Raw genomic sequence first — 13148 nt, 5'->3', positions numbered from 1 at the left:
AATATGACTCTTACACGACAATCCCAATGACGAAAAACATACCACTACCAATTTGGAACACTTTCCATTTTAGGAACCTAGCCCACGCCCGGCCGACGCAAACCTTTTTCTCCACATGCCGAAACACGCTATACAACCCGCCCGCGACGATAAACGCGAGCTCGAACCCGATGTCCCCGACCCGCCGCCCGATCGGACCCTGGAACCAGACCTGGTTCATCGCGGGCACGATCAGCGCAAACGACAGCGCGAACGCGGCGAGTGCCGGGATGCCGGTTGGGAGGGCCGAGGGGTCGTTCCATGCGGCCGAATCGTATCCTGCTGTTTCCGGGCGCCCGTGTGGGACTGACGGAATAGGACGTGTTCGGCGAGGACGATGCTTGCCCATGCGGCTGCCCAGTATCCGATCACGCCTGTGAATGAGATGAGGGAGGTGTAGTAGGTGTGCGCCCCTACCATGGCGAGTGGGATCGAACTGTGAAAACGTGGTGTCAGTTGATTAATTAAAGAACGTGGCGTGTGTGTGTGGAGTATGGAGAGAAGGAATATGACTTGCATGGCGATGGCGACAATCGAATAGATGTATCGAGGGATACGAGCAAAGCATGGCGTGATGCATTGGAAGCTTACGCAGAAGCTGTACATGCATTGACCTGTTTTAAATGTCAAAACTTTAATTCTGAAAAGAAAGAAAAGAAGAAGATAGGACGACTCGATGCAGCAATACAACTCAATGCCAAAAGCACAATGCAGAACTTTCCAAACCCCCCCGCGGGGCGCATAACCTCATCGAGCAACCCGCCAACGTTGTTGACCTTGTACCCGTCCAACCATGCCTCGTTCCCCGGGGCGTGCATCGAAACGGCAAATGCGGCGCCGACCATTTCGCATATGACATTAGGGAAGAAAAAGCCGCTGTATGCGAATAGGAACACTTTTGAGTTGGGCGCCGATTGGTCCAGGTAGATCGTATAGTCCGACGCGAGCGTGGACCATGAAATCATGTACCCTGCGATCGAGGCTGCGAAGCAGAGTACTGTCACGGACGAAGCGGGCACAACGGGTGCTAAATCCCTAATAGTGTCATAAAATTGCCCCAGAGAGTGAGTTTGCGGATGAGGTAACCTTGTCCGAGGAGATATAACGTACGTGAGTTGTTTTCCTCCACATCCGAGCGCGACGATGTAGACCATCACGATCGGGATCCAGGCAAAGCGTTCGTACGTGTACAGAACCTTGTATCCGCAAAACGTAACCTGTATGTATGAGATGTGGCACCCCCCGGATGAGTAGGGATATAGCATGTAATTGAGATGTGACTTGCGAGAAGGGCGATAACTCCCACGATGGCGATTCCAATGTCCCAGCTGAGCCCTCCGCCATGCCCGGCTTGGTATCCGCTGACGGCGGCTAGAGTCTCGCCTCCTAGGATCAAGTTTAGAATCAGGAAGCCCATGAATGTGATTAGGTTGAGCAGTGACGGGATGATGTTCCCGTAGAACCCGAACGAGTATCGGGACACGATCATTTGACGCATGCCCAGCCGGGGACCGAACGTCGAGCTACGAGTGGAAATTCAGACAATGTGATGCGGTCATACGAGGATAGGGGATGTAGACGTACAAGTAAGCCGGGAGCGTTGCGCTCAGCAAGTTAATGAAGAAGATGACGAGCAGGCTCTCTTTTAGGCCGAGCGCAAATATGGCCGGACCAAGCGACCCGGTGGAGAATGCCAAGATGTTAAAGTTGGCAGATATCCAGAGGAACAAAAGGTTCCAAAACCGGGTGTCTGTGCGAGCCTCCGGAGCGGTGGGCACAACGCTGCGAATCGAGTGTGAAATGGTGAACAAGGTCGATTGAATGCGTTTGCTTACCCTCGGGTTTCAACGCCGTATTGGCTCAATCGAATGGTGAATGCCGCGAGCTTTCCTCGGAACGTAGTGACATCTCGAGCCTCTTCGGCTTGACGTTGCTCGACATAGGGGGCAATCTCTTCTTCGGATGATCCGTCTGAAGAGAGTGCCTTTTCAATGTCGCTCTCTGGGCGAGACGAGTCGATTTTTCGAGCGGGGAGTGGTAGGATCACCCTGGGCCGCCGCCATGGATAGAATGGTTGGGGGGTCGTCTATGAATTCGTCGGAGGTCTTATACCAGCCTGTTGATAAAATGATCAGGGATATTCAACAGGTAGGAGTAGCATATATATGCTTACTGATGGGGCAGCCGTTGGGGCGTCAAATGTCTTCCAGATTACGGATCGTATATACTCGTTCAGTACAATCAATTAATACCCAGGTACTTGAAACTGATAAAGTAGAGTGCTAAATATCAGATTCAGGGAGGAGAAGAAACGTCAACGGTCGTGAGAGAGGGCTTGGAGGGGTAGAAACACCAAGTCCACTGGCTGAAGTTTGCATTTCTCTCAACTTATTATACCCTTGGCTTTGTGCCAACGATTGGGAATGGTACCAAAGGTACAAGACACCTGATGGTGCCAAGACTCGAATACATGCAAGGGAATGCCGATAACTTCATTACAGTGTCTGGCCCAGGCACACTGAACGATCACACCATTCATGTCGGGGTTGAAATCTCAAGCTATCACCGGATAACCACAATGCCGTATTGCCACCAACTGCATTTATGCAATCTAGTTCGGGTTGTCTTTGATATCTGGACAAAAATCGTGGTAGGGGTTGCGCCCAACTCTTGCATTTAGGCCTTGTGGACTGCTAGGCCAGCGTAAATTATGTCCCATGAGCCGTTCTGGAATGCCGCAACGTGCTGGCTTAACTGACTTTGTCTAGGGTTGAGGAACGAGGGGTGGAGTGTATAATGAACTAGAGCCGAGCAGGCACACAAAGGATAATTTGAAACCTGCAACTCTCGGCAGTGATTTTCCGACGTGCTTTTTTGGGACTACTATGATCAGGTCGATCAAATTAGGAGCATTACCGGAATAAGGCTATCCTATATGTGCCTTGAATGAAAAAATTACACTGTCCTAACCTCTATTGATCCTGACTACGACTCCAATAAGTCCTCAACTTGGATGATATTATATGGATTTACAATTTTAAAGAATGTCTGTGAATATCAGTAGTTCTGTGTGGTTGGCATGAAGAACTCCTCCCATACCTCTTTACAATTTATTGTGACTAGATGATACAACTCCTTAAGTATGAGATTTTGGCCTTATGCTTGATTACAAATCCCGCATCGTGCATTTGGCCAAGGGATGTGGGCATTATTCGCATCTTCAAGTTTGGCCACCATTGGCTCCGCGTCAAATCTAAGACAGTGAAGCCTTAGTATCAATCCACGAATGGCCGTGGCTATGAGAGCTAGTATTTTTACGTAGCATTGAAGTTTATGTCGACCAAGAACACCAAGGTCTTATTCGTGACTCATTGCTTTTCCCCCATATTCCTAAGGGTTATTTTCTATCTCTCGTTCCGCCTTTACAGAAACCTTTTGCTTCCCTTATGTTGGTATTTGTATATTAAAATAATGCAGGATAATGTTCATCACCGTACCCCTAGCTTTGGGTTACTTTTACTCACTTACATTCTTGCGTGGTCCCGGGAAATCCGGCTCATACATATGCATTCATCCATCAGCTCGTAGTCATGCGTCATTAGCGCTTACCGCCTACCAAGCAGCCCACCATTCTAAGTGTAACAACATCCAAAAGTCCATGTGTCAGCTTAAAATCGAATGTTCATATGGGCCATCACCCTAACACAGAGAAAGATGTGATAAGACCCACGCCGGAATCAACCACCCTAACAAGGATACACGTATATATTTTTAAAGGGAGTTTAAGCGCCATCATCCTTGGTACTGGCAAGTCCCATTGGGTTCGGGCGCTTGACACGTTGTTCACGCCTGCCAACCTCGCTGTCGATCACCACACCCACGTCATTGTGTTGGGATCTTTCACTGGCTTTACTAGACCACCACTAGCTAGATAACACGTTGATATGTCTACCGAGGTCATTTCACCTGTCCGCTCCAGCTCTCGAGCATCCACTCTTGACCCGCTACTCTCTAGGTCTACATTGACAATCCCGCAACACCGGCCTCGTGAAGGCTCGGTAGCCTCCAATAGCGCTGGCAGTGTTAGGAGTAGCTCCCCCCGCCCAGAATCCATTGTTAGCCAAAGCCCCGTTGACGGCATGACTATGACGGAGCTCCACAGGCCCCACCTATCCCTGGCTTTGTAGTGGCAAGCTCAAAGCGAAACGCAGACTTTCATGAATTGTTCCCAAATATTCCCGAGGGTGATTATCTTGTTCAAGGCGAGTATATTCAATGTTTTGGAACTTTATGGCGTTTTAGACTTATCGTACGATCTGGACGAACAGACTATGGCTGCGCTTGGCATCGTGAGATCCTAGTCCAAGGTCGATTATACATCTCAGAAAACCATTTGTGTTTCTACGCCAATATTTTTGGGTGGATTACATCGGTAGGCTCCGATTGAGTTCCGTTCAGCTAACCGTGATTGATCATACTTCCGGATCTAGCTTACCATACCATTCCTCGATATTACTGGAATCGAGAAAAGAATGACGGCGTATGTCATCCCCAATGCCATCCTTATCACTACGTTTGGTGGCACAGAGTACACTTTTGCTTCCTTCTTAACCCGGGATACGGTTTACGACCTCATGCAGAGTTTGTGGCGCCCATCTCAACCAGCTCCGGGCAAGCTCAAGGAAATGGTAATGCTTCCGGGGATGGCGAGACAGCAGCTCTTGCCGAAGGCGATGGAGATGGAGCCGTCGATTCATCGACTGGACACAAAGCTACGGAATGCGCCTGTGGCAAGAACGGTGAACACTATTCCACGGTAGTTGCTGACTATAACCTCCCTGGAACTCCGGAAAAGATCTACGAACTTATGTACAAGGGGTCATTCTTACTTGAATTTATGAAGAACGACCAGAAGCTTATAGGTATGTTATGTTTAATTATGTACAAATTAATCTGGCTCACGCTTTATCCCAGATGTTCAGATTTCTGAATGGACTCCAAAGGAACCAGACTCGCCTCTTGTAGCACGGGAGATGTCATTTATTAAGCCGCTGGCTGGAGGGCTGGGTCCAAAGCAAACCAAGTGCGAAGTCAAGGACGAAACCATGAACCTCGATTTCGATGATTATGTGTCGGTGTTGACCACTACCCGTACGCCAGATGTACCGAGTGGAAGTGTATTTTCTGTCAAGACTCGAATGTGTCTTACTTGGGCCGGGGCAGCGTCAACTAGGTGTGTGGTGACGTCAGTCGTTGACTGGACCGGGAGAAGTTTCATTCGGGGTGAGTAATACTGGTTCCAACTATGCGCTCAAATGTTATCTGAACTAGGAACTGTTTCATAGCGGTGATCGATAAAAGTGCGATCGATGGCCAGAAGCAACACCACCAGGATCTCGAAAAGGCTATGCGCAAATACATTGCGGATCACCGTTCCGAATTTGTACCCAAAGGGGTTGTTGCCCAAGAAGCAGAAACCACCAATGGCGCTGCTGGTTCAGACGATAGCGAATCAAAGAACAATACACCATCCTCGGACAAAGAGCGAGCCAAGCCGAGGCCATACTCCAGCTGCTTCGCCAGACCGCTCAAGACGCATTCAGTCAAGTCAAGCAAATATCTAGTACTCACGCGCTGGGTCTTTTGGTTCTAGTTCTAGCCCTCAGCAACATCTGGTCGTTACTCCGCCCGATCCCAGAGCCTAGGATGCCTGGCGACGCCCAAGCTCTAAAGGCCAGAATGAAAGCAGAGAAGAAAGGTAAAATTGATGTGGGGTTGAGATTAGGGAGCTCCGGCGGTCGATGGAGATGATAGGGAAGCGGTTAGAGAAGATTGAGGCTTCGTTGAGTGCTCTCGATTAGTTGAGGATGAGCGTTGTTCCAGACTTGAGTTCCCAATACATACCAGCTAATGGCAGTAGGTAAACTGTCTTATGTACATTTGGCTTTAGGCTGTACCTTAATATGTAAACTAGGCATTGTATTATTTACTCATACATAGGTTATATATTCTCTTGGTTCGCACGCATGACAAGCTTGGGATCAGAACATTATTCACTAAATTGGACGGCTGGTTAAGAGAAGCGAATCTACTGATACATACAAATGGATAAATTATGTACAAGGGTTGCAAAGCCCGTATTAATGCGCACTACCACCAATACCATGCATTCTTCACATTACTTGTGGCCCTTTTACGAATCACGTAGCTTCGTTTTTGCTTCCCTGGGCCAGAAACTTGGTGAGCGTTACACCCCCGAATTTTGCGCGATGATCCGGCGAGTAGATGTTGAACCGGAGATGTTGAATGCACCGAGTTATTATCGGATGAGGCACTCGCTGTATTGTTTAGAGATGAAATCGTAGTGTTTGGGTCATTTGAGCCGACAGGATCCACTATGTCTGGGAAGCTAAGGTCCGAGGGTGCTTCCTTAGAAGCACCTGCAACTCTTGAACCAGATGCTGTACCCGTAGTATTCTCGCTGGTTGCTTTTATGATAGGCACTGATGCAGTAGATGTAGTTTTGGCCAAAGAGTCCCATAGATCGTTTTGAGCGCCTTGCTTGAAGCCATAATCATCGGTGTATGTAGGGGGGTCAAACGAGTCCGTAAAAATCTGGAAATGCTGTAATTAGACAAATTTAGATAAACCCCGGCGAGGCTGGACGTACATTATTACCCTCATTCTGAAGCCAGTAAAATGGTTGTTTTGCGCCCACTGTACAATTTGTCTTGTCGACGGGACAATAACGGGGAACCTGCGGAGGTGGAATGGGTGCCGTAGAAGTAGCGTTTGCAACAGCACAATCAAACGGATTCATGTACACTATGATGATTTAGTGTCATTCCATCGTCTTGAAATCCGCAAGAATGAAAACATACTTTCTTCTCCTCCTGAGTCTTCTCTGTGAATCCAGAAGAAAGAACAAATACATTTTCCTCCAGGACATTCAGGTAATTTTTCAGGGACTGGATAGTGCGACGTAAGTTCCAATCAAGCACGCGTATATGCTATCATACCGTCAAATTTAGTGAATCTGTTCCAACGCATCGATGGTTTACGCTAAAAATGGCAAAATCTTCGGGCTTTACAGCATGAACATCGTTCTTGTATGCAATAGCCAACCCACAGCCTCCTAGGCCGCTAATGCCTGAAAAAGTGTATCAGAGAATTTAGCAGCAATCTGTCCATCGTAATACTAACCATTGGTATGAAATGCGGCCATGGGCGACTCAGGGCAAACATTGTTACCATCACGAACGTCTCCTCCTTCTCCCGACTCCCAATAAGATGTTGCCCCTTTAGTGCACGCTATTTCAGTCGTAACGGTTTGACCTGCAGGTAGCTGGAACACATCCCCTTTGTTTGGTGGGGCATCCATATGGCCGTGCATCCACCACCTGGAAGGAATGATTTAACAGCGACACAAAATGACTTGCGCATGAACATACTGATTAAAATCCAGGTCCCTCAAGGGAGCCACTGGACGGTTGTCACGGCCATCAGGAGCCTTGGTAACGTTGAAACCATACATTGAGGGGTGCCATATTGCTAATCATATTGTTTAATTAGTAGCATATCAAAGACCAACCCGGTAGGACGAACAGCTATGCCCATTCACTGTGGTGAGTAAAGAAAGAGTCGATAATAGAGATAAATATAACATAGTATAATACGTGAAATTGTTAAGAATAGTCCTCGCACCAGTCGAAGGCAGTGAAAGACAGGAACTTGATGGTGTTCTCTCTTTATAGGTTCAGCAATGGATCAAACAGAAATCGAAAGAAAGGTATCATTGTTTGGTTGTGTTTACTGTAGTACAAAAGAAGAGTGGAACAATTGCTGGGCGCTTGAGCTCAGAGGTTGCGTAACAGTAGCGTAGATGGAGTGGCAACTGGCCAAGCCCCAACGCAGTTACTGCAATCACCAACTCACCACAATGTCCAAGGTTTCGAAGAGGGGGAATAGCAAGGATAGAGAAATAAAAGAGGCGGTCAAGGCACTCTCAGCCGCGGCGAAATCATTAGCACTTGCTTCAGACGCCCTTTCACGCCTATACGATACGGATGAAGAGGACACCTCCACCACTGAAACTGATCGCAACTCAGTCGGACAAGCGGTACCTACATCATCTCTTGAGCCTCATGTCTCTATTGCTGGTTATGAAGATAGCGATGACGAATATATGTCATTGGCGCGTGAAGCCATCTCATCTGCCGCCACAGCTATGGGCAAGGCGCCAGAAGCGCCATCTTCTATCGGAGGTAGGCTAGCCAAGTTCAAGTCGCTATACTTATCTTTATTTGAGTAGAAAACAAAAATGCATGGTCAGAAATGCAAAATAACCTAGGCTCCTTTGAGGCTAGCAAAGGCGACACAGAGTCTGAAGCCGGACGAATGGCCAATGAAGCACTTTTCTCTGATGATAAGTTCCCCCCAGGGCCAAAATATAGCGATTCATCCGTGTCAAGCTCTCAGCTATTTTTCAATAACTCAGGCGTGGATAACTTGACGATATCGAATCTCGATAGGGCCCCCATGCCACCGAAATCTTGGGCACATCTGCTCAGACCGAAGTCTATATACTCTGGAATATCAGAAGCGAGCACATCCATAACACAGCAAGTCGGCTCTTCATTAAGTATTTAGTAAACTAAAGACCAAATTTAAAATAGTGGAAGCATCAACACCGTTCCCGCGGATGACAGCACCATAGCTAGTGATGATCCCAAATCATGCACGGAGGTCCTGTTTCCTAATCTCAAGCGTCGTTGGGTGACCCCGACAGGACTACAACACAAGGCGTTACAGCCACTACGCGCCGGCTCGGACATGTGAGCCTTCGAGTCCGAATACAATTCTATCTGATACCCTTTCATTAGCCTTTTGTTACATTCCAATTCGAAATCTCATGTATCTGCCATCTTAGCGCATTGCATACAATCAATGAAGAGGGACAGGTCTTCCTCCAGTTCTATAGGCGTCATTTCAGTGCTTATAATTGTACCTCAACAAACTACCGGCCGATTGTTCCTTCAGCACGCAAACGAATTGTTAAGTGACTTCAGTCTTCCCCACAAAGCTATGCGTATGCTGCTTTATTGGCATGAAGTAAATGTTGTAATTGACTGTTCAATTTTAGTACTCCCAGGCGGTGGTAGCGATGTGGCTACAGAGGCCGAAAGGATGTCTACCGAGAGAATCGATATCCTTATAAGCGTAGGCCGATTGCAATATCCGAGTCGCTTGTTTGAAACACGTTGACATTTGTTTAGTCACCTCGAGTATTCATCAACCACGTAAACAGTAACTCAAATCTTCCAAACCACCTCTCTAGAATACGATTTGTCATTTATGCTGGAGCTCATGAACTCACGAAGAGTGACGTATTTCTGGGATTTCAGTTCAACCTGATCAAGAAACGTATGCAAACTAGGGCCAAGTCGCCTAGGTAGGTGTAATGAAATGAATTACTCTGCATACATTTGACTGAAAATTTTGTAGGCAAATTATCATTGTGTCTTCATACATAAATGAGCATGTTCAAACTGTATGTGGTCGAGGTTTTCTGCTATACATCAAGGAGGCTAAGTTCTATAGCTTGCAAGCCGTGGTTTGCACCCTGGATACGTGAGCATCCATGGAACCGACTCCGACGACGATCTTCAATCGGATAGTTGGGATGTTTTATTGAAATAGTAGACATGAGTAGGATAACAATGACATGGAATGAGGAAAGACCTCAAAGTTCTTGTGCGACGATTATACTTGTGTACATTAATAACTCTTGAACAGTTAAAATCAATCGCTGTGAAAACTCAATTCGAAGGGTATCTATGAGTCTGGGGTGTTGTAAACTCCCGGACTCTCCCGATCATAACTTTCGAACGGCCGTAGCTCCTCGGTTTCTCTGTGTTGGGGCTGCGGCAGCTAGTGATTAATGTACTGTACTTCTTTTTGGTTAAGAAGTGGATTATTCGTCTTGTGATCACTTGAAGCCCCGGGGCTAGGTCTTCGCGATATGTGCGTTTTCATCTTAGCCGAATGTCACTTCCAATCAGTATAATCGATCACTCATAAAACCCCGTGATGCCAATAATTCAATCAAATTTAGCTATGTATACGTCGAGCACGAGAAACATTAACGTAAAGTTTGCATTGAATTCGAATCAACCGTGGGTAGTTCTGGTCTTGTGAACAACACGAACAACACCTGATCGGGTGCGTCCATTCTCGACTAGCTGACCCAGCTGCGGACTTATAACCAATTTATTTAAGCGATACAGTATACGTAGAAACCCGTCTAACCATGAACACCAACTGATGCAGAAGCTTTGGGTTTATCGCCTATTTGGGAATCGATGCATGGCGTAGTCTTTCGATAACGAGATAATGTCTCCTTGGCCACTATTAAGAGATTTGGATGCTTCGCGAGTGACGCAAACAAACGTTGGAGAACATCATACAGGCACATGTACCCACGAAATTCAATCACCACGTGACTCATGATCAACAGATGTGAGAAGAGAGATCAGGTTCTATAAATAACACTGCGTGGAGCCTTGTGTATTATGTGTCTAAGGGAAATCCAGGCGAAGAGGGGCTAAGAGAAACCCCTAGTCTCGCTAGCTATAGTAAACGCTTGGTCAAAGAGCCGATGTATGCAAGCGAGCCCGTGAAAAATTTATCGAGATGTTGAAATGCATATTTGCCGGTTGGGCCTCCCGAGACGCAATTGTTACCAACCCCGTGGGACTAGCACTAGCCGAGATAACCCCCCACTCCGGCTCCTTCGGCCGCACCAACGCCGCACCACTGGTGATGTATCAGTGTGATAACAAATTTAACATCTTACTCCATGAGAGCATATGGCTCGCCAAGTATTTATTGGGATGTGCTTCTATAATATTCTTAAGCTACCCTCACTGACGCAGGTCCCTCGCGCCTCACACCCAGCATGAGCGACCCTAATGCTTCACCGCCATCATACCCAGACACTGAAAAATCGAGTGGTCATGATGTCGAGAAGAATGTAGGCGATGGTGTTCAGACATCCGCAGTCGTGGTCGGTGGGCTTGGTGAGTAGCAGGTTGACTTGACGATTCGACAATACGAGTTGGCTCATGCGTCTGAATGCAGACCCAAATTCGGCCGAAGGTGCAGTACAGCGCCGACTCAAGGCTCGCCACTTGGCCATGATTGCTCTCGGTGGTACCATTGGAACAGGTTTATTTGTTGGTTCTGGAGGTGCGCTCGCCAATGGCGGCCCTGTTGGTACTTTACTTGGATACGTGAGTGTTATCCTATTGTATGAGTATCGCTATAGCTAATGGCTCCTACTTCAGATTATTATGGGTTTTGTCGTGTACTGTATGATGATTGCTCTTGGAGAAATGGCGACTCTATTTCCCGTTGCTGGGGGCTTCACACACTATGCCACACGCTGTAAGTTCGATCCTGCAACTATGTGCGATATGTCACTGACGTTACCTTCAGTTATCGATCCAGCGGTAGGATTTGCGCTCGGTTACAATTATTGGTATTCGTACGCGATTACTCTTCCCACGGAGCTCACAGCGTCTGCCATCGTCATTCAATACTGGAACACAACGATTAATGTCTCCGTCTGGATTACAATACTTTACGTTCTCATCCTCATTATCAACTTTATGGGCGTTCGCTGGTACGGCGAGTTCGAATTCTGGTTTTCAGCCATCAAGATCACCACAATCGTTGGTCTCATTATTCTTGGCATTTGTCTTGACTGCGGCGCCGGTCCAGCAAGCACGGGGTACATCGGATTCAGATACTGGAAGGATCCGGGTCCCTTCAACCAAATCACTATCAATAATGGGGAAGGTGTTATTCCTGGATCATGGGGGCGTACGTCATCACACCAAGCCGCCGTCGAATCTAGCTGACTCAAATTTATTCCAGGTTTCTTGGCGTTCTGGAATGTCTTCGTGCAAGCTGCATTCTCTTTCCTCGGTACGGAAATTATCGCGGTCACCGTTGGAGAGGCAGAGAATCCACGCCGCAATGTGCCTAAAGCGATTCGTCGCGTGTTCTGGCGAATTCTACTCTTCTATGTGTTGGGTATCTTCATCATCGGCCTACTTGTCCCCTATAACTCGGATGAGTTACTAAACAACTCGGGCTCCGATGCGAGTGCAAGTCCGTTTGTCATTGCGATCAAGACCGCAGGAATCAAAGGCTTGCCGAGCGTTATTAACGCGGTCATCTTGATCTCGGCATGGAGCGCTGGAAACTCGGATCTCTATGCTAGCTCCCGTACATTGTATGCGCTTGCTCTTGAACACAAGGTATGGTTATTTCAAAAAAATTGTCAATCTGATGCTCATCTACATCATGCAGGCCCCAGCCTTCCTACGTCGCTGCACTAAAGGGGGTCTCCCAGTCTGGACCGTCATTATTACTGGGCTTTTCGGGCTTCTTGCTGTGAGTGTAGTCATGCGATCAACAGATCTGATCATTCTAATTTTAATTTTTTGATTCGCTAGTACTTGAACGCTGGTTCTCAGACGGCTGTTACCGTCTTCAACTGGCTATACAACATATCTTCGATTACCGGGCTCATTACCTGGTTTATTATCCTCGTCTCCTACTTGCGCATGTACTACGGCCTCAAGAAGCAGGGAATATCTCGCGACGACTTCCCGTACAAAGCGCCTTTCCAACCGTATGCCTCTTGGTTTGGCGCCATCTTCGTATTCCTCGTTCTTCTCTTCAACGGGTTTACCGTATTCCTTCGCGGCAATTGGGACGTGACCGTCTTCCTCGCTGCTTACATCTGCATCCCTATCTTCGTGGTGTTCTACCTCTACTGGAAGATAGCCAAGCGCACAAAATGGGTTCGTCTCGAGGATATTGATTTTGTTACTGGCCGCCGGGAGCTGGATGAGGTTGCCGAGCAGGAGGAAGCTCGTTACCAGGCACCCAAAGGCTTTTGGCAAAAGCTCTGGGACTGGATGTTCTGAGCACTTCTGTTGTGTATGTGTTATTTAGGAGGATACTTGCTTTGTATTTTATTATGCTTCTCTCTGTTACCCAATTTAATACCAGCCACGAGCACCCCCAAACATGAATTG

General features: G+C 47.4%; 4 protein-coding genes across 4 annotated transcripts; 2 read left to right on the top strand and 2 right to left on the bottom strand.

Moving 5' to 3' along the window:
- Nucleotides 1-10: 10 nt before the first annotated feature.
- On the bottom strand, nucleotides 11-2102 carry RhiXN_03208 (Permease for cytosine/purines, uracil, thiamine, allantoin; the record flags this gene model as incomplete). The annotated part of the gene is made up of 8 exons (XM_043323025.1): nucleotides 11-475; nucleotides 631-653; nucleotides 710-1074; nucleotides 1150-1256; nucleotides 1346-1562; nucleotides 1624-1821; nucleotides 1875-2040; nucleotides 2087-2102. The coding sequence occupies 8 exons, from the start codon at nucleotides 2100-2102 to the stop codon at nucleotides 11-13; spliced, it is 1557 nt and encodes a 518-aa protein (XP_043178521.1).
- A 1881-nt stretch (nucleotides 2103-3983) lies between these two features.
- RhiXN_03207 (GRAM domain-containing protein) lies at nucleotides 3984-5850 on the top strand (the record flags this gene model as incomplete). The annotated part of the gene is made up of 8 exons (XM_043323024.1): nucleotides 3984-4154; nucleotides 4202-4283; nucleotides 4342-4388; nucleotides 4530-4579; nucleotides 4627-4961; nucleotides 5014-5322; nucleotides 5385-5646; nucleotides 5706-5850. 8 exons carry the CDS (start codon nucleotides 3984-3986, stop codon nucleotides 5848-5850), a joined length of 1401 nt encoding a protein of 466 aa, XP_043178520.1.
- Nucleotides 5851-6189: 339 nt separating this feature from the next.
- Nucleotides 6190-7573, bottom strand: RhiXN_03206 (uncharacterized protein; the record flags this gene model as incomplete). Its single annotated transcript, XM_043323023.1, has 6 exons — nucleotides 6190-6654; nucleotides 6710-6864; nucleotides 6917-7007; nucleotides 7059-7189; nucleotides 7243-7439; nucleotides 7491-7573. The coding sequence occupies 6 exons, from the start codon at nucleotides 7571-7573 to the stop codon at nucleotides 6190-6192; spliced, it is 1122 nt and encodes a 373-aa protein (XP_043178519.1).
- Nucleotides 7574-7921: 348 nt separating this feature from the next.
- RhiXN_03205 (amino acid permease) lies at nucleotides 7922-13037 on the top strand (the record flags this gene model as incomplete). The annotated part of the gene is made up of 15 exons (XM_043323022.1): nucleotides 7922-8303; nucleotides 8351-8687; nucleotides 8748-8873; nucleotides 8922-9127; nucleotides 9182-9258; nucleotides 9315-9490; nucleotides 9544-9589; nucleotides 9640-9715; nucleotides 10956-11117; nucleotides 11179-11330; nucleotides 11385-11484; nucleotides 11536-11922; nucleotides 11977-12362; nucleotides 12415-12498; nucleotides 12561-13037. 15 exons carry the CDS (start codon nucleotides 7922-7924, stop codon nucleotides 13035-13037), a joined length of 3174 nt encoding a protein of 1057 aa, XP_043178518.1.
- Nucleotides 13038-13148: the final 111 nt, after the last annotated feature.

This window comes from Rhizoctonia solani, chromosome 3 (genome assembly GCF_016906535.1).
Source record: "Rhizoctonia solani chromosome 3, complete sequence".
NCBI classification, from domain to species: domain Eukaryota; kingdom Fungi; phylum Basidiomycota; class Agaricomycetes; order Cantharellales; family Ceratobasidiaceae; genus Rhizoctonia; species Rhizoctonia solani.
The sequence above is the reverse complement of the archived record's forward strand: the minus strand, read 5'-3'. Positions and strand labels throughout refer to the sequence as shown.